Source organism: Haliotis rufescens, unplaced genomic scaffold (assembly GCF_023055435.1).
Source record: "Haliotis rufescens isolate VD_foot unplaced genomic scaffold, xgHalRufe1.0.p SCAF_3, whole genome shotgun sequence".
NCBI classification, from domain to species: domain Eukaryota; kingdom Metazoa; phylum Mollusca; class Gastropoda; order Lepetellida; family Haliotidae; genus Haliotis; species Haliotis rufescens.
In genome coordinates this window covers 54,061,471-54,088,302 of record NW_025964001.1, presented here as the reverse complement: position 1 = coordinate 54,088,302, position 26,832 = coordinate 54,061,471, and the positions used below count along the sequence as shown (strand labels likewise).

Genomic DNA, 26,832 nt, shown 5'->3' with positions numbered 1-26,832 from the left:
TCGTACCTCGTGTTTACAGTTTACCAACTATGTCAGAAATTTAAGTGAGATCTCATCCCATGATGACCCAGGAGGTGTTTACATCCCAACACCATATATCTCCAGCCTTATTAGCTCCATTGTGTTTTAAATGTCTCCTGAAGTCTTACATTTGTTTAATGTTTTGCCATGAATATATTACCCACAGGAATGGGGACATTTCTTTCTTGGTCAAATCTTGTCGCCCAGCATATCAAATAAAAATACTGGAATATAGGTAAATGTTCCATTTCTGTATTCACTGAACAAGGCTTTAAAATACCTAAATTATCAACTATTTTCTCCAATCACTATTATCAAGTTAACATTTTTCTATTACACCAGATACTATTTATAGACTGGAGTTTTGCTGGGATTGAAATGCTGTGACAGGTGATTGATGATCTGTTAAGAAACGTTTTTCTGAGTTTTTTCTGAGTAACCTAGATATGTGCAACATCTGACGCTGGATTTAGTGGGTCACATTTTTCTCAACACGGAATATGTCAAGGAGACGAAATAATTGAGAACACTTTATTGTATCAATATGTTTACAGATACATGTGTGTCTGTAGACTTGGGAGGGTTAACTGCTTGACATGTTATGATCAAATGTGTGTGTGAGAGTGTGTGTGTGTGTGTGTGTGTGTTTGTGAGAGTGTGTGTGTGCTTGCAGGTGTGTGTGTGTGTGTGTGAGAGAGTGTGGGAGTGTGTATGTGTAGTTAGGCGTGTGTGTGTGTGGGGTATATATGTGGTGTGTGTCTGTGTGTGTGGGGGGGGTATATATGTGGTGTGTGTGTGTGTGTGTGGGGGGGGGGGTATATGTGTGGTGTGTGGGTGTGTGGGTGTGAGAGAGTCTGTGGGAGTGTGTATGTGTAGATAGGCGTGTGTGTGTGTGGGGTATATATGTGGTGTGTGTGGGGGGGGGGTATATATGTGGTGTGTGTGTGTGTGGGGGGGGTATATATGTGGTGTGTGTGTGTGTGTGTGGTGTGGTGTGGGTATATGTGTTGTGTGGTGTGTGTGTGTGAGAGAGAGAGTCTGTGGGAGTGTGTATGTTTGTGTGGTGTGTGTGTGTGTATATTTGTGTGGTGTGTGGTATAAGTGTGGTGTGGTGTGGTGTGTGGTTAGGTGTGTATGTTGGTGTGGTGTGGTGTGGTGTGGTGTGGTGTGGTGTGTGTGTGTGTAGGTGGGTGTATATTAGTGTGGTGTGTGTGTATGTGTATGTTTGTGTGGTATATGTGTGGTGTGGTGTGGTGTGTGTGTGTGTGTGTGTGTGTGTGTGTGTGTGTGTGTGTGTGTGTGTGTAGGTGGGTGTATGTTTGTGTGGTGTGTGTGTATGTTTGTGTGGTGTGTATGTGTATGGTTAGATGTGTATGTTGATGTGGTGTGTGTGTCAGTGTTGGTGTGGTGTGTGTTTGTGTGTGTGTGTATGAGTGTGTAGGTGGGTGTATGTTTGTGTGGTGTGTTTTTATGTTTGTGTGGTGTGTATGTGTGTATGTTTGTGTGGTGTGTTTTTATGTTTGTGTGGTGTGTGTGTCTGTTTGTGTGGTGTGTGTGTATTTGTGTGGTGTGTGTGTGGTATATGTGTGGTGTGGTTAGGTGTGTATGTGTGTGGTTAGGTGTGTATGTTGGTGTGGTGTGTGTGTGTGTGTGTGGTGTGTTTGTGTGGTGTGTTTTGTGTGGTGTGTATGTGTGTGTGGTGTGTATGTCTTTGTGTGTGTGTGTTAAGGGGGTATGTGTCATCAACATGTCCTACTGTAACGTGATCCTTCCCAAATAACCCTCAACTGCCCTCACATCCCAATAGATTCATCTCATGACAACAACGTCTCTTTGAACAATTCTCTTTTCACGGTGCTCCACACTCTACTTCTATAATGACCCATCCTTAGGCTGTCAGATCTTCTGTTGACCCCCCTCTGCCACCAACTCTCAAGCCCATCCCTATAATAAATGACGGGGCCATGACCAATGTTTCATCTACAATTACAGGTCCAGAAACCTGTTTGACCAGGCTTGTCTGAGGCTCCACTGTTCAAAGGCAAATTCAATTTCGGCTGCAGCATTTTATGAATTGATCTTTTTAACAAGCCCAGCACTATTCACAGCAAAATACTCATATCAAAGTATGAGATTACACAGTTCAACTTTTAACAGTGAAACCCCCCAGCAAATACCCTGAATTACAAATGACATTTCTGGGAATAAAATACTCAATAACACCCATACCTTGTTTACCTCCTAAATACCCAGCGCTAGCCATACATATATCCAACACTGAAGCCATTGGTTGAAAGCCTCACTGCATTAACAATATTTCATATTTACAACAGTAGCGTTGTATTTGTTGGATCATAGATTTTTACAGCCAATGTTTGAAATATGAGAAGGGAAAATAGAGACGTCAGCCCCTCAATCTTGGCACCTTTTCAAACTCTAGAAGTGCACAAATGTTTTTTGGCTTTTCTTGGAATGCAGGGAGAATTTTTAACAAAGTCTTCATATCAAGGACCAGGGAAGTTAATGCATTAGCTACAACTGATTTATTTGGCAAATACAAATGTCAAATTGATCATCATTCATTTGTTGTTCTTCAAACACTGGTGTATCTCTTATTTGGGCTTATGTGATGTCACAATTGAAAAAGTAGTGCATTTTAAAATATTTTTTTGTCCATTTTGCATGAAAATAGGGTTTTCAAGTCTGTGATCCAATAAGCAAGAAATAATGGCCTACTAAAACTGTGGATGACTAGCCAATCATGTGTCGCAGCTATACCATCCTCCACTGGTACACACGGGGATACAACACCTATATACTAACCAGTGTTGACACCTGATAATTTGCAAGGGTTCAGTAGTTGTATATTGTCAGATACACTAATACTAGAAGACCCTGATGGGGTGATCATTAGTAAGTTAATAATAATGTTTATTAAAATCTATTCAAATGGGTTTTGAAATCGTATTTAGTTAGTAACGTACAATATTCTTTATTGAGATTTTGTATTTTTTTTCATGGAATTTGTGTTCCACCAACCAACTTTGACCAATTAACATTTCCTAATTAATCAATATTGATTAGTTGATGGTCTATTGCAACCACAAGTCTGTTTTTGGTCCCTGTTTGTTCAACTTTTACGATAAACAGTAATTTTTTATTATTTTCTAAGCAATTTTCCATGTAAAGTTTCTTTAAGCTTTAATGACAAAAGTCAGACTGATCTTACGCTCACAGCAGTGTTTCTGAGCCATATTACGCCAGTCAGTACCACCCATGTGGACCCTCCTATGACAATGATGCCATTATCCTCTGACCACACAAGTTGATTGCAATAGCTTAGCGTTGATGTTTGTCTACTCAGCATAGATTTGGGGGATTTAGTCAGATTATATTAATCCTTAATCTAAACTATTATGTGACTTGGGATTAGGTACTTACTGATATGATTCCATATGATCTATTGATAGAGATGGAAGAAACTGATCACTGAGGCTTCCGACACAATCTCATCCTACAATCCCTAAAAGTAAACATGGGAGTACTGGCATCCCTTTCTGTGGCTGAGTGAGGCTTTATAACCACTAGGCTATAGCACATCCTTCATAGAGAGGCTTTATAACAACTAGGCTATAGCACATCCTTCATAGAGAGGCTTTATAACCACTAGGCTATAGCACATCCTTCATAGAGAGGCTTTATAACAACTAGGCTATAGCACATCCTTCATAGAGAGGCTTTATAACCACTAGGCTATAGCACATCCTTCATAGAGAGGCTTTATAACAACTAGGCTATAGCACATCCTTCGGGGAGAGGCTTTATAACCACTAGGCTATAGCACATCATTCAGGGAGAGGCTTGATAACCACTAGGCTATATCCCATCCTTCATAGAGAGGTTTTATAACCACTAGGCTATATCCCATCCTTCATAGAGAGGCTTTATAACCACTAGGCTATATCCCATCCTTCATAGAGAGGCTTTATAACCACTAGGCTATAACCCATCCTTCATAGAGAGGCTTTATAACCACTAGGGTATAGCACATCCTTCATAGAGAGGCTTTATAACCACTAGGCTATATCCCATCATTCAGGGAGAGGCTTTATAACCACTAGGCTATAGCACATCCTTCATAGAGAGGCTTTATAACCACTAGGCTATATCCCATCCTTCAGAGAGAGGCTTTATAACCAACAGGCTATATCCCATCTTTCAGAGAGAGGCTTTATAACCACCAGGCTAGATCCTACCATCATCCTACTCCTGGTTGAGGCGTTATAGCCACCAGGCTGATCCCATCCCACTCCTGGTTGAGGCCCCATGGGACCTGGCAATTCTCACACAAATGCCCATAACAAGACAACATATTCTTCTCCTGAATCTCTACAAGCACACAACAGTAAATAACAGCACTTACCTTCTTTCTATCGGTGTTTGGGACGTACTCCCCGCACTGGACATAGCCGGCGAATCCTGGAAAAAGTTATCACCAGGTTTAATCATGGATGAACTCCACAATACATTAAAACAGTTTACGCATAAACAGTGCTAATTTGAAACCATGGAAAATTTGAAGGACAGACCACACAGAAATATAGAATATACAAGAAAGTACTACTAATATTAACAAAAAATCAACAAGTAATTGACAAAAATAGTTTTCAAATATTATTTAAGAAAACCTTGCTATATATGACCACATTAATGTTTTATTTCACATTAGGTTTCAATGTCTTTTGGTACTACTTGACATACGACTAATTTCTGCAAGAATATATGTCAAATGTGTCTCATTCTTTTATTTATCTAACTTAACCTACATAGGCCATCTGTACTGTAACAAAGGCAAAAACAAATAACAGGCTACAAACACTAAACGCATTTAATATGTTTTCCTATTCAGAAATACCTCTTAACTAGTTGCCCGACAGCATTACAAACTATTGATACTAATGGATGGCTGTTTGCACAACTACTTCTGGGTTGTCAATGAGATTAGAAAATAAACAGAACACAAGTACATGAATTTTCTCTTACCAAGATTAACACGAGTCGATCTCAATTGATCAATGCGGCCTCTTACAGTTAAATATGACTAACACTCAATCTCGGTTCAGCTTTCAGCAGCCTTGAGAAATGAAGAAGAGGGTTCTTTTCAAAGAGGATTCTTCAAATTAAATAAAATTAGCTTTCACTTTTAATAACTTTATTTGAATTTTTTTTTGTCTTTTGTATGTTTTGTATGTTTTCTCTACTAAAGAATAAATGATATTTTGCCATAATTAGCAACTTCTGTTAAACATGTCTAATCTCGCTGTTGGGTTAGCCTTGTGGTTACAGAATTGGCTCGTCAAACTGATGTTCTGGGTTCGATTCTCATGGATGGGGACAGTGTGAAAAGTCTATTTCTAATGTCCCCTTCTGAGATATTGACTAAAAACCTCACTCACTTACAAATGGTGCACTTAAGATCTGTTTTAACTGCATTCTAGATTCTTTTGTCAAAGGAATGAATGAGTGATTTTTGTTTAACACCACTTGAACAGTATTCCAGTTATATCACAGCCTGTCAGCTTAAAAAAAAAATGTGGGAGGAAAGATTGAAGTCATGCAGGTCTCAGATGTTTGGTCAAATGATTGAGTGAATGAGTACGGTTTTTGGCAATATTCCAGCAATATCTTGGTGGGACACCAGAAATGGGCTTCACACATTTGGGAATCAAACCTGGGTCTTCGGCATGACAGGCAAACGCTTTAACCACTGGGCTACCCCAACGCCTCTGGTCAAAGGAATATCCCTAGCTATGAGTCTGTGCAATAAGCATTAGTGAGTGAGTGAGTATGGTTTTACGCCGCTTTTAGCAATATTCCAGCAATATCACGGCGGGGAACACCAGAAATGGGCTTCACACATTGTACCCATGTTGGAAATCAAACCCAGGTCTCCAGCGTGACGAGGGACATTTTAACCACTTGGCTACCCGACCGCCCCAAATAAGCATTAAGACTTCAGCTTTGAGTTAGTGGGTAAGCATAAAGACATCCTTAGAGAATACCTATAGGTTAGATCATCAAATTATTTATTACACTTTCATCCAAAAATGTCTTTCTTAAACAAAGTGTTTGAGTCATCTGTGTACACTAACTGTCAACAGATGTGTACACTAACTGTCAACAGATGTGTACACTAACTGTCAACAGATGTGTACACTAACTGTCAACAGATGTGTACACTAACTGTCAACAGATGTGTACACTAACTGTCAACAGATGTGTACACTAACTGTCAACAGATGTGATTCACACGAAGCCTGAATGTTTAGTAGACACTATGTATGGTGTATTTCATCAAGTAAAGAGAAAAGAGATCACACAAAGATGCTTCCTTCATCTGTTGGTACTGGAGGACAATAAAACCATGTGAAGCAGGTGTTTTGTAGCGAGGCAGGTGGGATGAAAATCCAATAATTACCTTATTTTGACCTGTTATGTGGTGTGCCATTCAAACCATTGAGTATACAACTCATTCAAATATGCCCCTGATTATATATGCTGGAACTGAGGATACTAGTGTCATGAGAAATATAACATGTGTTGGATAGGGTTCAAATCAGATTTCCTTTTATGGCTCAATTATGTCTACCCTTAGTCTGAACAACAGTGGTGAATGCCTCCCGAAGGGTAGAGACTAGTCATTAGGATGAACCAGTAGCCTTAAACAACATTCATGAATACTCTTCTTTATGATATCCCGTGTGAAGACAAGGTGCTGCTGCTCCTGAGAAACTCAGGCTGACTGTTGGTATTGTCAAGTGACTTAGTACAGGAGCAGGATGGGACCCTTGTGTTGGTATTGTCAAGTGACTTTATTCAGGAGCAGGATGGGACCCTTGTGTTGGTATTGTCAAGTGACTTAATTCAGGAGCAGGATGGGACCCTTGTGTTGGTATTGTCAAGTGACTTAGTTTAGGAGCAGGATGGGACCCTTGTGTTGGTAGTGTCAAGTGACTTAGTACAGGAGCAGGATGGGACCCTTGTGTTGGTAGTGTCAAGTGACTTAGTACAGGAGCAGGATGGGACCCTTGTGTTGGTATTGTCAAGTGACTTAGTTCAGGAGCAGGATGGGACCCTTGTGTTGGTATTATCAAGTGACTTAGTACAGGAGCAGGATGGGACCCTTGTGTTGGTTGTGTCAAGTGACTTAGTACAGGAGCAGGATGGGACCCTTGTGTTGGTATTGTCAAGTGACTTAGTTCAGGAGCAGGATGGGACCCTTGTGTTGGTATTGTCAAGTGACTTAGTACAGGAGCAGGATGGGACCCTTGTGTTGGTATTGTCAAGTGACTTAGTTCAGGAGCAGGATGGGACCCTTGTGTTGGTATTGTCAAGTGACTTAGTACAGGAGCAGGATTGGACCCTTGTGTTGGTAGTGTCAAGTGACTTAGTTCAGGAGCAGGATGGGACCCTTGTGTTGGTATTGTCAAGTGACTTAGTTCAGGAGCAGGATGGGACCCTTGTGTTGGTAGTGTCAAGTGACTTAGTACAGGAGCAGGATGGGACCCTTGTGTTGGTAGTGTCAAGTGACTTAGTTCAGGAGCAGGATGGGACCCTTGTGTTGGTATTGTCAAGTGACTTAATTCACGAGCAGGATGGGACCCTTGTGTTGGTATTGTCAAGTGATTTAGTTAAGGGGCAGGATGGGACCCTTGTGTTGGTAGTGTCAAGTGACTTAGTTCAGGAGCAGGATGGGACCCTTGTGTTGGTAGTGTCAAGTGACTTAGTTCAGGAGCAGGATGGGACCCTTGTGTTGGTAGTGTCAAGTGACTTAGTTTAGGAGCAGGATGGGACCCTTGTGTTGGTAGTGTCAAGTGACTTAGTTCAGGAGCAGGATGGGACCCTTGTGTTGGTATTGTCAAGTTACTTAGTACAGGAGCAGGATGGGACCCTTGTGTTGGTAGTGTCAAGTGACTTAGTACAGGAGCAGGATGGGACCCTTGTGTTGGTAGTGTCAAGTGACTTAGTTCAGGAGCAGGATGGGACCCTTGTGTTGGTAGTGTCAAGTGACTTAGTACAGGAGCAGGATGGGACCCTTGTGTTGGTATTGTCAAGTGACTTAGTTCAGGAGCAGGATGGGACCCTTGTGTTGGTAGTGTCAAGTGACTTAGTACAGGAGCAGGATGGGACCCTTGTGTTGGTAGTGTCAAGTGACTTAGTACAGGAGCAGGATGGGACCCTTGTGTTGGTATTGTCAAGTGACTTAGTTCAGGAGCAGGATGGGACCCTTGTGTTGGTAGTGTCAAGTGACTTAGTACAGGAGCAGGATGGGACCCTTGTGTTGGTTGTGTCAAGTGACTTAGTACAGGAGCAGGATGGGACCCTTGTGTTGGTTGTGTCAAGTGACTTAGTACAGGAGCAGGATGGGACCCTTGTGTTGGTAGTGTCAAGTGACTTAGTACAGGAGCAGGATGGGACCCTTGTGTTGGTAGTGTCAAGTGACTTAGTACAGGAGCAGGATGGGACCCTTGTGTTGGTATTGTCAAGTGACTTAGTTCAGGAGCAGGATGGGACCCTTGTGTTGGTAGTGTCAAGTGACTTAGTACAGGAGCAGGATGGAACCCTTGTGTTGGTAGTGTCAAGTGACTTAGTTCAGGAGCAGGATGGGACCCTTGTGTTGGTAGTGTCAAGTGACTTAATTCAGGAGCAGGATGGGACCCTTGTGTTGGTAGTGTCAAGTGACTTAGTACAGGAGCAGGATGGAACCCTTGTGTTGGTAGTGTCAAGTGACTTAGTTCAGGAGCAGGATGGAACCCTTGTGTTGGTATTGTCAAGTGACTTAGTTCAGGAGCAGGATGGGACCCTTGTGTTGGTTGTGTCAAGTGACTTAGTACAGGAGCAGGATGGGACCCTTGTGTTGGTAGTGTCAAGTGACTTAGTACAGGAGCAGGATGGGACCCTTGTGTTGGTAGTGTCAAGTGACTTAGTACAGGAGCAGGATGGGACCCTTGTGTTGGTATTGTCTAATGACTTAGTACAGGAGCAGGATGGGAGCCTTGTGTTGGTAGTGTCAAGTGATTTAGTACAGGAGCAGGATGGGACCCTTGTGTTGGTAGTGTCAAGTGACTTAGTACAGGAGCAGGATGAGACCCTTGTGTTGGTAGTATCAAGTGACTTAGTACAGGAGCAGGATGGGACCCTTGTGTTGGTATTGTCAAGTGACTTAGTACAGGAGCAGGATGGGACCCTTGTGTTGGTATTGTCAAGTGACTTAGTTCAGGAGCAGGATGGGACCCTTGTGTTGGTATTGTCAAGTGACTTAGTACAGGAGCAGGATGGGACCCTTGTGTTGGTATTGTCAAGTGACTTAGTACAGGAGCAGGATGGGACCCTTGTGTTGGTAGTGTCAAGTGACTTAGTACAGGAGCAGGATGGGACCCTTGTGTTGGTAGTGTCAAGTGACTTAGTACAGGAGCAGGATGGGACCCTTGTGTTGGTATTGTCAAGTGACTTAGTACAGGAGCAGGATGGGACCCTTGTGTTGGTAGTGTCAAGTGACTTAGTTCAGGAGCAGGATGGGACCCTTGTGTTGGTAGTGTCAAGTGACTTAGTACAGGAGCAGGATGGGACCCTTGTGTTGGTAGTGTCAAGTGACTTAGTACAGGAGCAGGATGGGACCCTTGTGTTGGTAGTGTCAAGTGACTTAGTACAGGAGCAGGATGGGACCCTTGTGTTGGTATTGTGTGTAGGGTAGGGTTTGGGTGTTGGTGTAGGTGTGGGTTAGGGTGTTGCTGTGGGTGTGGTTTAGGGTGTGGGTGTGGGTTAGGGTGTGTGTTAGGGTGTGGGTTAAAGTGTTGATGTGGGTGTGGGTGTGGGTTAGGGTGTGGGTTAAGGTGTTGGTGTGGGTGTGGGTTAGAGTATGGGTTAGGGTTAGGGTTAGGGTTAGGGTGTGGGTGTGGGTGTGGGTGTGGGTGTGGGTGTGGGTTAGAGTTAGGGTATGGGGTTGGGTTATCTGTTGTTTAATGTATGTGCAAAAATGTCAAAGGAGGTCTAGTTTCCCCCCAGGCAGGTTCTGACGCCTCACATACTCCATTAGATTCAATTAACAGACGTTCACTGAAGTAACACATTCATATTTTCTGAAAGCAAGGACAACTGTTGCATGCCAGGTGTCTTGTAATTTTGCCAAAATGGCCAGCATGTTAAGTGGATTCCTGACATACCCGCCGACAACTGGAGCATGGAACATAGGTTCCTTCACTGACAGCAAGAATGGAGACCTCTGTGTGATGAACAGATCTCATACACTAACATTCCAATAATCAAAAGGCTTTTGTCATGTTTTTCTCACCTAACCGGCCGTTTGTGTCTTTCCTATATTCATTCACTTTATAACCAATGATTTCAAAACCAAGGCTAGATTAGTTAGTGTTCTTGCTTTTACATGCCTAATTTTGAAAATAAAATAAATAAAAGATATACATGACATAGTTAAATGCTGCATATAGCAGAAATATGTCTCTTGTACAACATACTGTTTTAGCCTACTCTAATTTTGCAAAACAAAATAAACATAAAATTAAATAAATAATTAAATGCTGCATTTAACTGCAAAATGTCTCTCATAAAACATACCGTATATGGTATTAACTTGGTCCTTGAAATCTATATCAAAATGTTATGTGCGGTAGATAAGCCGGACCCCCAACCTAAAACTATGTCTCATCATGATCTGTCATGGGAAATAAAAATATCAACAAATCCATATTGAATTATGCAAGTTAATCCTGTTGTTACACCATCGGTAATAAATAAGAAAAACCAAAAACAAAGCCTAGCATAACTAGAAATACAATTGAAATAATAAATCATCATCAGTGGTGTTTAATTGCAAAGAATTTCATTGACAAAGTTTGTTATAGCGTTGTTCATTCACCGTACTTTTTTTAACCAGAAAAAGAGTTTGATGAAAGTGTAACCCATACATAAGCCAACCCCTTTCTGCAGAATCTTTTTTCCAGTCCTCAAAACTCGGCTTATCTACGGTCAAATACGGTACTGTTTTTAGCCAACTATTATTTTGTAAAATAAATATAATTAAACATATTTATATTTTTTCTTTCATCTCCTACCTCTTAGTTCCCCAAAAAACTTTGAAAAACATGAACATAAATTTGTGTGATCAAAAAGTCAGTTGTACTTGTCCACCACTCCTGATCTTGAATGTAAAGTGCACGAGACAAGCTTAGGTAAGACCTTATCCTAAGCTACGGCTTGAGGCAGGGTTTACGTTCAGAAAGAATATTGTTTACCTTGATCGGTCATGATTATATTGGTTACTTAAGCACTCACTTCAGCTCATGTGGTATAAACTGTTATCCAACAGTACAGGAACGGTTAGTCAATGACCAAGTAGCCATGAGATACCAGTGAAAGAGTTTTATCAGGGCTCATACACTATTACCCTGAACAAATTTACATGTGTTACTTGCAAAACAAAATTTTTTCCCTTTTTTTTTCTTCAAAACTGCTCCAGGCCTGGGACACTCAAACTAAAATTCCATGGCTCTTCCAGGATTCCATGACCCAATTAAAAGCTGTTTCATAGCAGAGATGCCAATCTGAAATTGAGGCAGTTAGGAATATTTGGGATAATTTAGGTCTAAAACAGTGCAGTTAATTCTTAAAAGATATTCGATAGACGTGTGTGTGTGTGGCTGCTTGTACTAGTCCGAACAGATGCCGATTTATTGTGCCAGCACACTGAGATACCATGCCATAGTTTAACATGAAAACATCACTCAGTATACTGACTCCAAGCCGACCAGTCCTTGTTTTAGCCCCTTAATGCCTAGCGCCAGACAGGGTAACAACAAGTACCATCTTTTAACGTCTTTTGGTATGACGCGGCCGGGGATCGAACCTTCTGCTCTCTGGGTGGACGGTAGACCACGGAAGCGGTGGGTAAGTTGGTGGAGGCAAGAGTTTGATGCAAAGAGCTTCAGGCAGTGAGTGAGTGAGTGAGTGAGTTGGGTTTTACGCCGCTTTTAACAATATTCCAGTTATATCGCGGCGTGTCAGCTTAATGTGGGAGGAAAGCCCGAAGTGATGCAGGTCTCAGACGTTTACCACTTCGGTGAAACCCACGAGCACGGGTATGTTGCTGACAAACCTAGAAACATAATCGGGGCGAACCGGGATTCGAACCCACAATCATAGGTTTCTGGCGTGCCCAAGGGACGCAACTCTGCACAGCGAATCGCGGCGCCTTAGACGACTGGGCCACCTGTGCCCCCGCTTCAGGCAGTGACTACAGCACACAAAACTGATGTTACCTCAGTAACCATGGTAACCAGTATTACTTGCAATGTTTGTAATGTTTGACCAAAATTACATGTATGACTTGTATTGGTGGAATTGGCAAAATATCATAATGATTCCACCAACAACATAACGGTCAGCATGTGTGTGTTACCATTTTGAACAGCATTCCTGTTATATCACAGAGTGTCAGCTAAATGTGGGGGTTCAGCAGGTCATACCTGAATGTTTGAAAGTTTTGTGAAACCAACGACCACTGGTATGCATGGTATTGAGGGGCCAGTGACCCTAATCTGGGCTGATCTGGGATTTAAAGTCACATCTAGCGGACTAAGGGATGATTATCACAAACGTAGCAGCACATTTGTCATAACTCCTGTTTATTTAGACAATTGTGGCACTGTAGCAAGTCTGTTTGTCAAACTGATCTACAGATTCTGCATATCTCGTAAATGAGAAGTGGGAATAAAACCTGACAATAAGTTATCAATTTATATATTCGACTAAAACAAAATTACATGTTCACCACAAAACTATCTCAGTGCTACAACTATTATAAACCTATGTTAAAGTATGGAAGTTACGATCATCTTAGTGCTACAACTATACAAACCTATGTTAAAGTATGGAAGTTACGATCATCTTAGTGCTACAACTATTATAAACCTATGGTAAAGTATGTAAGTTACGATCATCTTAGTGCTACAACTATTATAAACCTATGTTAAAGTATGGCAGTTACAATCATCTTAGTGCTACATCTGCTTTGTGAAACGTGGCCCAGGGTTGTATATGACGTGTAATTCTGCATATTTGACTCACAAATTTTAAACTGAAATTTTCACAAAAATGATTGTAAACCAAAAATACAAAATGTCCGTCCTAAGATTGTTTTGCGAAACAGAACTCTTCAAGTCGTGATGTCCGATGCATCTGATTGACGGAACCCCCATCATGCCCCAGATGAAACTTATCACACTTACCCATTAACAATTGATCAGTGATTAATTTAATTAGCGTTTGTGATTAATAATCAATACAACCATGTTACACTCTTGATAAATATCATGACTCCCTTGCAAAGGATGTGATTAAGTAGCCATCTTGGATAGAGTTGGCCATTTGTAAGATTAGGAATATAACATGTCCAGATGATGTTGATAGGAATGTGTCATCATTTGTACCCAACAGCTGTCAGGAGGCAACCGCTATCTGTAGGCAACCCCTGCCTGTAGGCTACCATAATCTGCAGGCTACCACTATTTGTAGGTAACCACTGTCTGTAGGCTACAATACTCTTTAGGCAACCACACTATGTAGGCTACCACTATCTGTTGGCAACCATACTCAGTAGGCTACCATTATCTGTAGGCATCCACACTCAGTAGGCAACCACTGTCTGTAGGCAACCATACTCTGTAGGCTACCATTATCTGTAGTCAACCACTTTATGTAGCCAACCACACTCTGTAGGCTACCATTATATGTAGGCAACCACACTCAGTAGGCAACCACACTCTGTAGTCTACCATTATATGTAGGCATCCACTCTCAGTAGGCAAACACTGTTTGTAGGCAACCATACTCTGTAGGCTACCATTATCTGTAGTCAACCACTTTCTGTAGCCAACCACACTCTTTAGGCTACCATTATATGTAGGCAACCACACTCAGTAGGCAACCACTGTCTGTAGGCAACCATACTCTGTAGGCTACTATTATCTGTAGTCAACCACATTCTGTAGGCAACCACACTCAGTAGGCAACCACTTTCTGTAGGCAACTACACTCTGTAGGCAACCACTGTCTCTAGGCAACCATACTCTGTAGGCTACCATTATCTGTAGTCAACCACATTCTGTAGGCAACCGCACTCAGTAGGCAACCACTGTCTCTAGGCAACCACACTCAGTAGGCAACCACTGTCTCTAGGCAACCACACTCAGTAGGCAACCACACTCAGTAGGCAACCACTGTCTGTAGGCAACCACTGTCTGTAGGCAACCACTGTCTCTAGGCAACCAAGGAACACACAGACTGGACAAATACTTCACATCTTCATTGTCGGGAGATGATGACCCCATGATTGTGATAATTACAGTAATAACTGACTGGCAAGAATCAGTCACAGGCTATAAATAATCATTTCCTTCACATTCCGGTGGTAGTTCCCTCCCTTACCCGTGTAGCGGAACATGTCAGCCGGGATGATGGGAGTAAGTACCAAGGTCCCATCCACCAAGTGCCAAGGTCACATTTACCAAGTGCTAAAGTTATTCTAAATCTATAGAAAGATAAAACGTGGAAACGAACATGGTTCCAAAATCCCTCTGTGAAGTCTCAGGATAGTGAGTATACACATTAAATAAATTGAGATAAATGACCAACTAATTGTCCACTAATTGCGGTTCAGATTAATTCCAAGTTAATATGACTTGTGTTTATACCTTTGAAACACTGCTACGTCTGTTTAGACAAACATATCAATTCTTAACTTTCATTATGAAATGAAAAGATCAGAAAGAGATATTTTGCATGATAGGTATGTTATGAATATTACATTTTCCAATAACAAGCAAATCTGATGATTGAGAAAATCAGATAGCGTTCGTGAAATTATTAATTCATATTGATAAATCAATATAGCTTATGTATAAAACCATGCATACTTTGCCAGTATATACCAGTATATACCAGTATATACCACATAATCCTTGCACAACGAGTCTGGGTTCATTGTCCAAACATGAGTGACTATAATGATGACATTGTCATTTACAATCAAACATGGCCGCCATCCCTACTGTCCACACCACTGATTCTGATAAGGTCAGACCTTACTTGACAAACAGCGTGTTGAAATTCGGCAAGTCTTAACACATGAATCACTATGACGATATCTAATCAAGGTCAATACACAGGTTCTCGTCATGGTGTGGCGACAGTGAAAAGTAAGAAAAGAAAATGAGATATGGAAAACAACAATAAGAGCATTTGAGAGCATTTAAGACCTGGTTTGTCTACAGCTGCATTTGGGAGCTAATCCCTTTGGTGTTTTGGTTGAACAAAGCATCCATCATGCAGTTCTGTGCTTGTTTTATTAAATACATTCCTTGTTTAAAACAGACAACAATGTCTTTACATTCTATTACTCATATGTGAAGAATGTGGCCGAACAATAATGCCATCTCGCTTGCTCTATTTATGTTCAGGATATGGTTGTGTTTAAGTACTATAAATCATTTTATATTGTCTGCTTGGAAATCTTTCAGCTCACATGTTGGTATATCCTTTTAAGAATATCTTAATGCAAAGAGAAGAACAAATAAATTGTTTTTGTATAAGTGTTACTGCATGAAGACTGAGTTTGGGAACTAAAATGTTCAGTTGACAGATCAAGGGACACTCAATTAAGGCATTAGACATTAGAAAGGATGAGTTTGGCAGGGATGGTGCGGGAGAGAGATGTTGATACATAGTAGAAGTATAGGGTAGTGTGTGTAGCAGAGAGAGTGGTACGGTGTGTGTGTTGTATGTGTGTGTTGTATGTGTGCGTCTATGTTTGTGTGTGCGTGTTGTATGTGTGTGCGTGTGAGTGTGGGCAGTTTGGGGTAGATGTGTGTATTAGAGAGGTTGGAGGGTGGCATGGTGTATAACGGGTATGTGAGTGTGAGTATGCAGCAGTGAAAGTTGAGGGTAGATGATGTTTGTAGTAGAGTAGGAGTAGGGGGCGTTGTAGTCAAAGCCGCAGTAGTTGATAGGGCGTGAGATGGGTTTTGGGAGGGGCGGGGGATTAGGGGGAGATGGTGTGCAGGGGAGGGCTTTGACACAAGGGGGTAGCAGGGGGACAGGAATTGATCAGGGTACAGTAGAACTGTTTTGGTGTGGGATTGCAGTGCGGAGGGATATGTATCATGCTTAGACTATGCACCAACCAAGGTTCACCTCGAATTTCAACACACACATCATTTATGCTAAACAATTCTGACAACCAAGAGTAGCATAAAATTAAGACAAGTCATGCATGACAACCAAGAGTCTTCTCAAATGCTTCACCACACTTGATCATGTCTGTTCACAGTCTATTAAACAGCGATTGTGTTTCCCAGATAAGTCAGTAACCTTAAGGGCTGTATTCCAATAATTTATCGATGGCTGGTTCTCCGCCATACATCAGGCATCAGGCACAAGTGCAAGCACCGACACACTGCCCCAGCCCATCTCTGTAACATTTGCTGTTCCAGCTTCACCTAAATGGACCAGCGAGTCCATAATATACTGGAATATGGGTCAGGTCGTGTCTGTGTCCGTAGGTTGGTTCTTGTGATGGAATGTATAGATTTACACTGTGACACTGTGGAAGGGATCGAATCCACACTGTTGCACTTGTATGCCGTTGTCACATTATTAATATCGGAGGTCGAATCGGGTCATTGATTTTGTTGTTCAGGTTTTAAGAATTTCAATTTCATGGCCGCAGTGCCATGAAGATGAGATTAAAAAATACACGTAATGGTTGATTTCATGACAGGATGATATTTTCAAATTATCTGGTAAATTTAAGTCTTACTGAAAAGAATAAAAGCTAATCCAAATGAAGTATTTTGTATTTTGTTTGGTTTTAATAAACATTAGTGTTAGTAATCTACAAAGCAAGAACAAGCATGACCTCGCTTCCATTACTTGTTAATGAGTGAGTGAGTTGGGTGTAATGCCCCTTTTAACATTATTCCAGTCATATCGCGGCGTGTCAGCTTAATTTTGGAGGAAAGCCTGAAGTGATGCAGGTCTCAGACGTTTACCACTTCTATGAAACCCACGAGCACGGGTATGGTGCTGACAAACCTAGAAACATAATCAGGGCGAATCGGGGTTCGAACCCACAATCATAGGTTTCTGGCGTGCCCAAGGGATGCAACTCTGCATCGCAAATCGCAGCGCCTAGACGACAGGGCCACCCGTGCCCCCTACTTGTTAATGAGGATATAAGATATATTTCAGAGATATAATAATACAAGGATGTACACTGTATTTTGTTCTCATTAGCAGATGATGTTTAACAGAACATTGTTCAGTGTATTCTAGCAAAGACGTACCCTGGTATACGTTTTTGATTATAGCAATATGCTCCCTAAAATAGGTCCCCAGTATCCCTGCTCCTTGTAAGTGTAGACAAAGATGGAGAATGGGTGATTTCAAAGTGTAGTGAATTTGGTTCAAACAGTATTTCAGTTATAGCACTCACTCCATGTCAACATGATGTTGGAGGAGCTTGTGTCTGCGCGAACATCTGACAACCTGCACGAAAATCTGACAACCCCTCTTGAGGAGGTCACACTGAAGTCCAGTGAAGTTTTTAATTAACCAATCAATGACAAGGCTATTTTCTCAGCATCAAAGCAAAGAATTCAGACCAGGATATCAGATTTCTGTCTTTTGAAAATTGAACTGAAATGACCAGTTCCAAATGCAAATAATAAAGTGTGTGATCATATCATTGTGGATATTTTATACACCCTGTTATTTCTGAGCACCATTGCGTCTACAACCAAAGGGAATACCATGTAGAAGTCATTGGCCTAAAGACTGCAGCACCAAATGAACATAAAAGATGATATTTCAACCTTGTTGCTGAGACTGATACACTGAAGGTAGACAAGAAAACTATTTACTTCTCAAAGTTTCAAGATAATACCAATCAATAGTCACATTCATGCATTACTAAAAGGGTGCGTACTGTTTCTTTAACATTCAGCTTGTTCTAAGAATCAATTCTTGATAAAAAATGTCATTGATTTTAAGAATGACTATGGGTGATCAATAAAACGTGTTATAACCTGTATAATATTTTCCCTCCAAAGACGTAGGTGCTTGGCCAGCTTACATCATGTATACATACAGTGGATTGGACTCAAGGAAACGAAGGGTGTCTAAATATTTATACCAGGGACTAATTCAAACTTTATGTTCTGTTATATGGTGAGGTGAAATGGGGTTTAACCTTGCGTCCAAGATTACTGCACTTATGTAGTGACGTGCATGTACGTGTTTGTGTGTGTGGCTGCTTGTACTAGTCCGGACTGATGGCGATCTTTTAGTTCTAGCCCACTGAGATACCATGCTGCAGTTAAACATGAATACCCCACTCAGACACAGTATACTGACTCCGAGCCGAGCAGTCCTTGTTTTAACCCTTAAACCCGAGCGCCAGACAAGTACCATCTCTTAACGTTGGTATGACGCGACCAAAGATCGAACCCAAACTTTCCACTCTCTGGGCACGTGCTCTACCACTAGACCACCGAGGCGGTCATCTGTTATATGGAAAAACAGACATTTCTTTTCTTCTTGGAAAGACCACTTGTTCTACAGATCCGTCTGGGAGTTTTTAGTCTCTTTCTCTCATAAGGGTGTTCTACAGATCCGTCTGGGAGTTTTTAGTCTCTTTCTCTCATAAGGGTGTTCTACAGATCCGTCTAGGAGTTTTTAGTCTCTTTCTCTCATAAGGATGTTCTACAGATCCGTCTGGGAGTTTTTAGTCACTTTCTCTCATAAGGATGTTCTACAGATCCGTCTGGGAGTTTTTAGTCTCTTTCTCTCATAAGGATGTTCTACAGATCCGTCTGGGAGTTTTTAGTCACTTTCTCTCATAAGAGCTCACAATTTGTGATGGATATAAAGTAAAATACGTTTATAACTGACTGACGGATATAACAAATTTACTTTTTTGTCCTGACTATCTGCTGTATTATGCTGTATATATGCTTATAACGAACTACGGTTATAACGAACTAAAATAAGTGGTCCCCTTGAGTTCATTATAACCGTAGTTTACTGTATACTACCAGACATTTGATAGGGATATTCTCCGTGTATTACTGATTGGGGATACTTCTGACTTTGTTTGGAGATATTCCACATGAGTAGGATACGATTTAGGCATGGACTTGACACATGTTAAGCTTCATTTCAAGTAATAATAAACAAAAGTAAACATTGGAGTATGTGAGCATGCAAAGTGTTGGAAGATTTCCCAGATATCACAAAAGGTGTTGCATAGTTTAAACAGCGAGTGTTTGTGTTGAGACACTGAATGGGAAGAAGTTAATCTTTGTTGCACACAGGCCTCACATCTCTCCCAAAACGACAACAAAATGAGTCCTAATATCACTTAAATCCACGAGTCTAAACAGGACTAGTCAAGTCCTGATAGGGATGCTGTGCTAACTCACACTCTTAAGAAAGTCGGAGACAACAGAATATAATGTTTACTCTTGTTATAATGAAATTAAGTTTAACATGAGTCAGTTCCATGCCCAAATCTGATGCTATTTGTATGACAACATCTCCAAATATCCAGTCACATTTATTCCCCAACTGCACAGTCAGAATACCCTTATCAAATGTTGACTTGCATATTGTGTCCAGTAACCTTTTGTATAAATTTTACAGTTACACTGTGTTTGTGTACTTTTATTTATTTATTTATTCATTTTGACATGGGAAGTTTGTCAGAGGTAGAAATTTAAACTAAAGGATTTGAATAATGATATTTCACTATTTTAGTCTTAGACGCCTTAGACCCAGTAAATCAACTCATCAGTAGCTCAATGAAGCTGAGCTGCTTTGCATACATGTCGCTGAAATACTTCTTAAAATGCTGATCATCTAAATAACTGAATATTTTTCTTATTCTTATTTCGGAGGAAGAGATTTCGCTTTTAGATGCCACATTTTGTCATACCTTGAATTCAACTTGCAGTATAAATATTTTAGTTTTATGTCTCATTAACTTATCACTTAATGTTGACTATACATATAATATCAGAGGTTATCCATTCAAAACAAATTGACTGAAATTTATTTTAAGTGAAAAATACTAACTGTATATATAAACAGAAATGTATTAAAAACACAGTAAAAACAGTAAAAATACATATTAAGTTTCATAAATGTAACATCATTTTTTTAAGCAAAATGCTTTTTGCTGAGTTTGAACAAACAAATACCACTAATTGCTTCCCATGGTTACAGCTTGCGAGCACAATGACACAAGGAATTGATTATTGTTTACATACATTTCATCGATTACTTACCCGCCTCAGCAGCTGATATATCGGCTTGGTTGTCGTTGAACGCTGGGTTAACGTGACCGTCATGCTCGGGGGAAGTTCGATCCTCTGATAATCCACTAGAATTTACTTTCCGCGTTTTCTTTGGTCCGGATTTAAAAACTGGAAGAGAAAGGAAAACATAAATATTTGTGTTTTTTTCTTTAAAAAAATACCCTTTTTGCACTTTGATTCAGAATATGAATACAGCAGACAGTTACACAAGGCTCTTTATTCATTCAAGAACAAACAACTTGATATCGCAATTGGGGAGGGTGGGATTTGGGGTGGTGTGTGTCATTTATTAATGTATACATTGTACTCTATCAGTGAGGTCTCCTTGGCACACATTCTCATCCCACCCAGACCTAGGTTGGATCAAGTAACAAAGGACAACAGTATACATACATGTAGTTCAATCCTTGATGGTATCATAATATCCCATAAACCATTCAATACTTGCATAAAAGTGTAACACAATGTTTACCGTATTCGACGTAATAAGCACCCAGGGCGCCCTCAAAATAAATTAGAAATAGGGGGCTCTTATTAGAATATTATTTTGGTGGAAAAAAGATTGAAAGATAAATTTTGTGGTTTATGCTGATGGCCTGAACTGTTTATATACGATAGATATATTTTTCCAGAATTTAATTGCCCATAATTAAGGGTACATGTAACACACGAGTGTGTATAATACACGAATAAATAAGTCTTGTGCACAATGATCAATCGGAAGGGGTGCTAATTGGGATTGTTCACTTGCCAATATATTAGCAAATATCACCGTGGGCGCTTATTAGAGCAGGGCGCTTATTACATCGAATACGGTATTGCAACATGCCTTCATTATGACGGTCCGAGACCAGTGTCAACATCATATAACCCATAAAGATTTAAACATCATGTTTCCAAAAATGTTTGTTTCTTCATAACATACAACCCTTTCAGCGAAACAAGACACTGATCCGTACATCGCATAAGATAAAATATTATTTAGAATATATGTTTGTCTATTGAGAGAGCATAGGGTGGAACTCAACTTTCAATAGTATTAAATTATATTGCACTATGTCAAATAAATGTAGAGTACTTAGCACATAAAAACGTTAAAATAAATTCTATTATCATCAGTACATGTGTCGCATGATAAATATTCAATATAACAGTACTGTACACTGTTACTGCTATAGCTTTATCGGTTAGGACATTTCTGTCAGAGTATTTGAATACATTGAATGCATCACTGGTTGAAAGATTGTATGTAATTTATATCTTTCAGCACCAGTATTTGGAATGAAACAGAAATGAATCTGGGGTTATTAACCTGTCTGAATACAAATACTTTCATTCTCAGTTTTAAGATAAACAATGTTGGTTTCATATATCACAAATGTGTTCATATATGCATCTGTGTTTCAGCAACTGCCTCTGTAGTTTTACTGTTGTTGGCTCGCAGATGGGGCAGGATACGATCACCTTTTCACGAACATCTGGTATCATCACAAATTGATAGTGATTCATAAACACATGTCTATGACAATAAGCTGGAATCGTACAATGGACCTTTTTTATCCAATTTTTTTTCTGATCGTAAAAACGCTTTTGACACTTTTATTTAGCAACGTTGAGTGGTCTTGCCAATCATGGATATATCTTACATAACATGCAGATTGGGTCACTCAAAGTGATGAAAGTAAGATCTTAACATCCCCATGTGATGGAGCTAATGGACAAAAGCCAGCTGCTTTAAAGACACTACACAAGTTCTTTGTCTCTGTATCTGGTATGGAAATAATGTACTAAGGCCAAACCAGTTCGTTACTGTTTTTACAGATACTCATCCCCCAAATACCTGAAGGAGGGATGAGTTTTTTAAGGACTATATGCACTTTTACAATTGTCCCCATTACCAAACTTTCTGGTGTATGAAAAAATACCAACCTCTTCGGGTTTCATTTTTTAGGGGTAAAATGTAATCGCTTGCAAGCCGTAGAGAAAACATTGTCTGAATGTCAATTTTAAGGGTTACTGAACATGACTATTCCCATTACAGAGTTTTGTTTTTCAAACTGGCATAAAAGTGCCGAACAGATCAAATTGCTCTGGCCATGTAGTGACCATCCTTAAATGCTATATACGGCACAAAGTCATGGACAATACACAATTTTAACTTAAAATGTTTATCTTTTCGTCCATTCAGTCTTCTCAGAAACAGACCTGACTGTCTGATGGAGGCTTAACAAAGTACATTTTTGTCAAGACATTTTTGGGGTTAGGTTTAACATCGACAATCCAAACATACAATCATGGCACTCTTACTTGACCTTGAAACTTTCCTTAAAAGACAAAAACAGTCAAGGATGAACCAACAAGGTGTTACGTCATGCTTCGTGGTGATTCCCACATTTTAGACGAAATCACTGCAGGCATGTTACCACGGCGACATGAGTGTCTGACACCAGGCGGATGACTAGATGCATGCAGGGGGAGATTATCCCCTTTGTAAATACACAGAATCCCCATGACCTCACATGACCTCTGCATTGAAGTTGGGGTCAGTTATGTACCAGTGACCTGGGGCAGTGATGTCTTTAAAGCAAGATGGTGGACGATGAGATCAACAGAGGTATGTGATGTGATGTAGTTGTCGGGGATAACATGATGTTGCCACAGATATTTAATTCCTGGTGGCGATTACTGAAAGAAAAAATTCAATCACTATTCTTTTTTAATATAGGATCTTTACTTCAAAATTCCAAATTAGTCTTGTAGCTCATGTAAGCTTGTGGTATTTCCTACTGGGTGTAAAATGTCATTAGGAAAATAGTTTAAATATGACACAGACATTTCTTTTTTTAAACAATATTAAACGGATTAGTAACTATTTTCTCCCAACTGCCTGTTGCTGATGATAGCAAGAGAACAATATTCTTCCCCAAGCTGCATCCATCATGCTATTTATTCACCGAGCACCATCAAACAAATTATTCATTTTCACTATTAACACACAAAAATTGATGTTTCAAACTATTCAATTTTTTCACCACTGCCAACAAACTTTTCATTCTGGGCATATTTCTGAACAAACTACTCATTTAAAATATCTCTTTCAAAGCGCAAAACTCAAAATAGAAATAGGTAATTGTTTCTTTCAAAACATTTATCTAAACTGACCAAAAAGTTATACTTACACTTAGGGTCATCATATAGGCAGATATCTGGTGTAAGTAATATTATACAATACATAAGTAAAACAGAATTAGAATTGCCTACTAATAGATAGACTGTCATACGTTGGATTCACATTCTGACATCCTCATCTGTATCTTTTATAAATACCTGGACAGCCTGTTTTACAATTCCATGTCAGTACATACTAGATCATCCCTTCGGGCAGAAGGGATTACTATTTGCTTGATTTATAACATGGCACCTAGTATAATATGTTGTAGGTGGAATAGTATCTTCAGGCCACATGCTCGTCTCCTGACAACAGATTAACAGTGATATATAGCCTTATAAAACTAAATTATGACCTTAAAGGTTAGCTTAGGTACAAGACTTGTGGACAGAATGTAAGATGAGATGGGGAATAATGTTAAATGTTCTAAAAGTGGCGGAATGGTGTTAGGGTGCTAGTACAGTCCTGCTTGACAACGGTATAAGGATCTATGCTGAAACGTCGCCTTTACAGTATTAAAGAAGTTGTTATCCATAAATTGTGTCTACTTTGTCATCCGTCAACTTGTAAGTAATGCCTATCAAACAATTTGTGCTAGTACCGGTATCACAGAAGGGGACAAAAATTCTGACATAAATATCATGACACAAATCATGAGATGGTTCATATATAGACATGTAGACCTACAATTATATACCAAATATAAAGTAAATGATATTATTTCAGTTATTTTACGGCATGTCAGTTAAGTATAGGAGGAAAGCTTGAGGCTGGTCTTACAGGGCTACCAATGTGGGGAAAGTGTGGTTAAAGTGCTGAAAAAACAGGATCATTATTGGAGTGAATCTGGATTTATTATAATTCAATTAATTATTTTGTTCTGACAGACTGCTCTGGATGAGCATGGAGATAAGAAATACATAAAGTAATATAATAGAATTTTAAATGAATAGTTTGTTCAGAAATATGCCCAGAATGAATAGTTTGTTCAGAAATATGCCCAGAATGAATAGTTTGTTCAGAAATATGCCCAGAATGAATAGTTTGTTGGCAGTGGTGAAAAAAATGAATAGTTTGAAACATCAATTTTTGTGTGTTAATAGTGAAAATGAATAGTTTGTTTGATGGTGCTCGGTGAACAAATAGTGTGATGGATGCAGCTTGGGGAAGAAAACTGCTGTTCTTATAGTTCTATTTTCATATAGTTGCTACATTATCCTATAAAACCTGTCTACCTGTGCCTTATTCATCACACCAAATGTTATGGAACAGCAATTAATTAGTTTCATATGAAAATTCAAGGACGGCTTATATCAATTATTGACAAAATCTTGCTAGCCTTGAGAGACTTTGAACCATGCATGCAACGATTCACATCCCTCTCCATCAATTATACATTCTGCCTGCAAGTGTAATCAACTAGAGGATGCACACAGTCATACCTGCTAGCTGCCCATCTTGGGTGGTACGCAAGTTATACTTTCTTATCGATCTTTCACTTTCATCACAAGTTTTGTGTTTTCATGTAAGGTAATCTTGTGTTTTACAGCAAAATGTCCTGAAATCTTCTTCGAAAGGCTTCTGTTTTGAGACTTGATATGATCAGATCTGTCACGGACATAATTAATGCTCAGTGCATATACTGATGTTTTGGACAATGTCTGAGAGAGAAGTGCCTGATTATCAGGTATCAGGTATAGGGGCTACTGATTACTATCAGTATAGGGGCTACTGATTACTATCAGTATAGGGGCTACTGATTACTATCAGTATAGGGGCTACTGATTAGTATCAGAATAGGGGCTACTGATTACTATCAGTATAGGGGCTACTGATTACTATCAGTATAGGGGCTACTGATTACTATCAGTATAGGGGCTACTGATTACTATCAGAATAGGGGCTACTGATTACTATCAGTATAGGGATAATTGATTACTATCAGTATAGGGGTAACTGATTATCATCAATATAGAGATAATCAATTTTTATCAATATAGGGATAATTGATTACAATCAGTATAGGGGTAATTGATTACTATCAGTGTAGGGATAATTGATTACTATCAGTCCAGGGATAATTGATTACTATCAGTCTAGGGATAATTGATAAAAATCAATATAGGAGTAACTGATTATCTTCCATATATAGGTAACTGATCATCATTGGTTTCGGGGTAATTGAGTATCTTTAAGTTAAGGAGTGTCACAATACAAGATTTTGAGAGATTTGCATTTGTGGTGTATATGGTGAGGTAGGTTTGATAGTCAAATAGGGACACATTCCTTGGTTTTAATCAGAAACTCATTTGTGTGATAACATGTGAGTTTCACACAAATCATAATTACGTCGAAACTAAGGCTTAAAATGTGCCCCCACGATGGAGTAAAGTCTATCTGTAGTCTGAAGTGTGTAAGTCTGACATGAATGTTTTGAAAGTGACAGCTTTGATAAAGTATTTTAGTTTTCTATTCAATACATGTAGAACCTTGGCAGGCTGGCTGACTTGGTTGAAGCATGTCATCGTATCCCAATTGCGTGGATCGAGGCTCATAATGTCAATCACTGGATTGTCTGATCCAGACTCGATTATTTACAGACCGCCTTCATATAGCTGGAATATTGCTGAGTGCGGTGTAAAACAACAAACCAACCAACCAACCAACCAATCCTGTCCCCATCTTTAACTTAAAGCATGCATCTTCATCACTGCAATCTGTTACATAATTTACAACCTCTGAAATAGACGACATGGCCATTCAATCGGTTGATTGTCTGTCTGTTAAGTCATCACTCTGTATCAGACCCTTGCAGGATCAATTAATTCCTATCCAACCACACTGAGTTGACTATCCAGTTGTCAGTCAATCACTTTCTACCATTGTCAATTTACACCAGCAACATTCACAATGTGTCGGATGTTTGCACCATTACTCAATATGACGTCTACTTCATGTCTGTTACACCATCAATTAGGCACAACAGTCAATAACCACATGGGATAAACTGTATATTACACACCATGACATAACAGCTAAAGCACAATGCGCACAACTGACATGACATCCATCGCATGACATAACAGCGCAACTAACCTACATTTCATGTCAATTGAGAAGGAAATACATTGCGTGGCGATGCCATGTGGCATACCGTGATACAGAGGTCTGCGTGTCTCTGAGTATCACAAGCAA

General features: G+C 39.8%; 1 protein-coding gene across 2 annotated transcripts in view; it reads right to left on the bottom strand.

The window, feature by feature from the left end:
• LOC124116155 overlaps nt 1-26,832 on the bottom strand; it is a 77,859-nt gene that overhangs the window by 16,063 nt on the left and 34,964 nt on the right. For both annotated transcript variants that reach the window (XM_046477387.2, XM_046477388.2), the window contains exons 2-3: nt 20,439-20,576; nt 4,445-4,500 (exon numbers count right to left, since the gene is read on the bottom strand). In XM_046477387.2, coding sequence (XP_046333343.2) covers nt 4,445-4,500; nt 20,439-20,576 — 194 coding nt within the window. The remainder of the gene's footprint in view (nt 1-4,444; nt 4,501-20,438; nt 20,577-26,832) is intronic.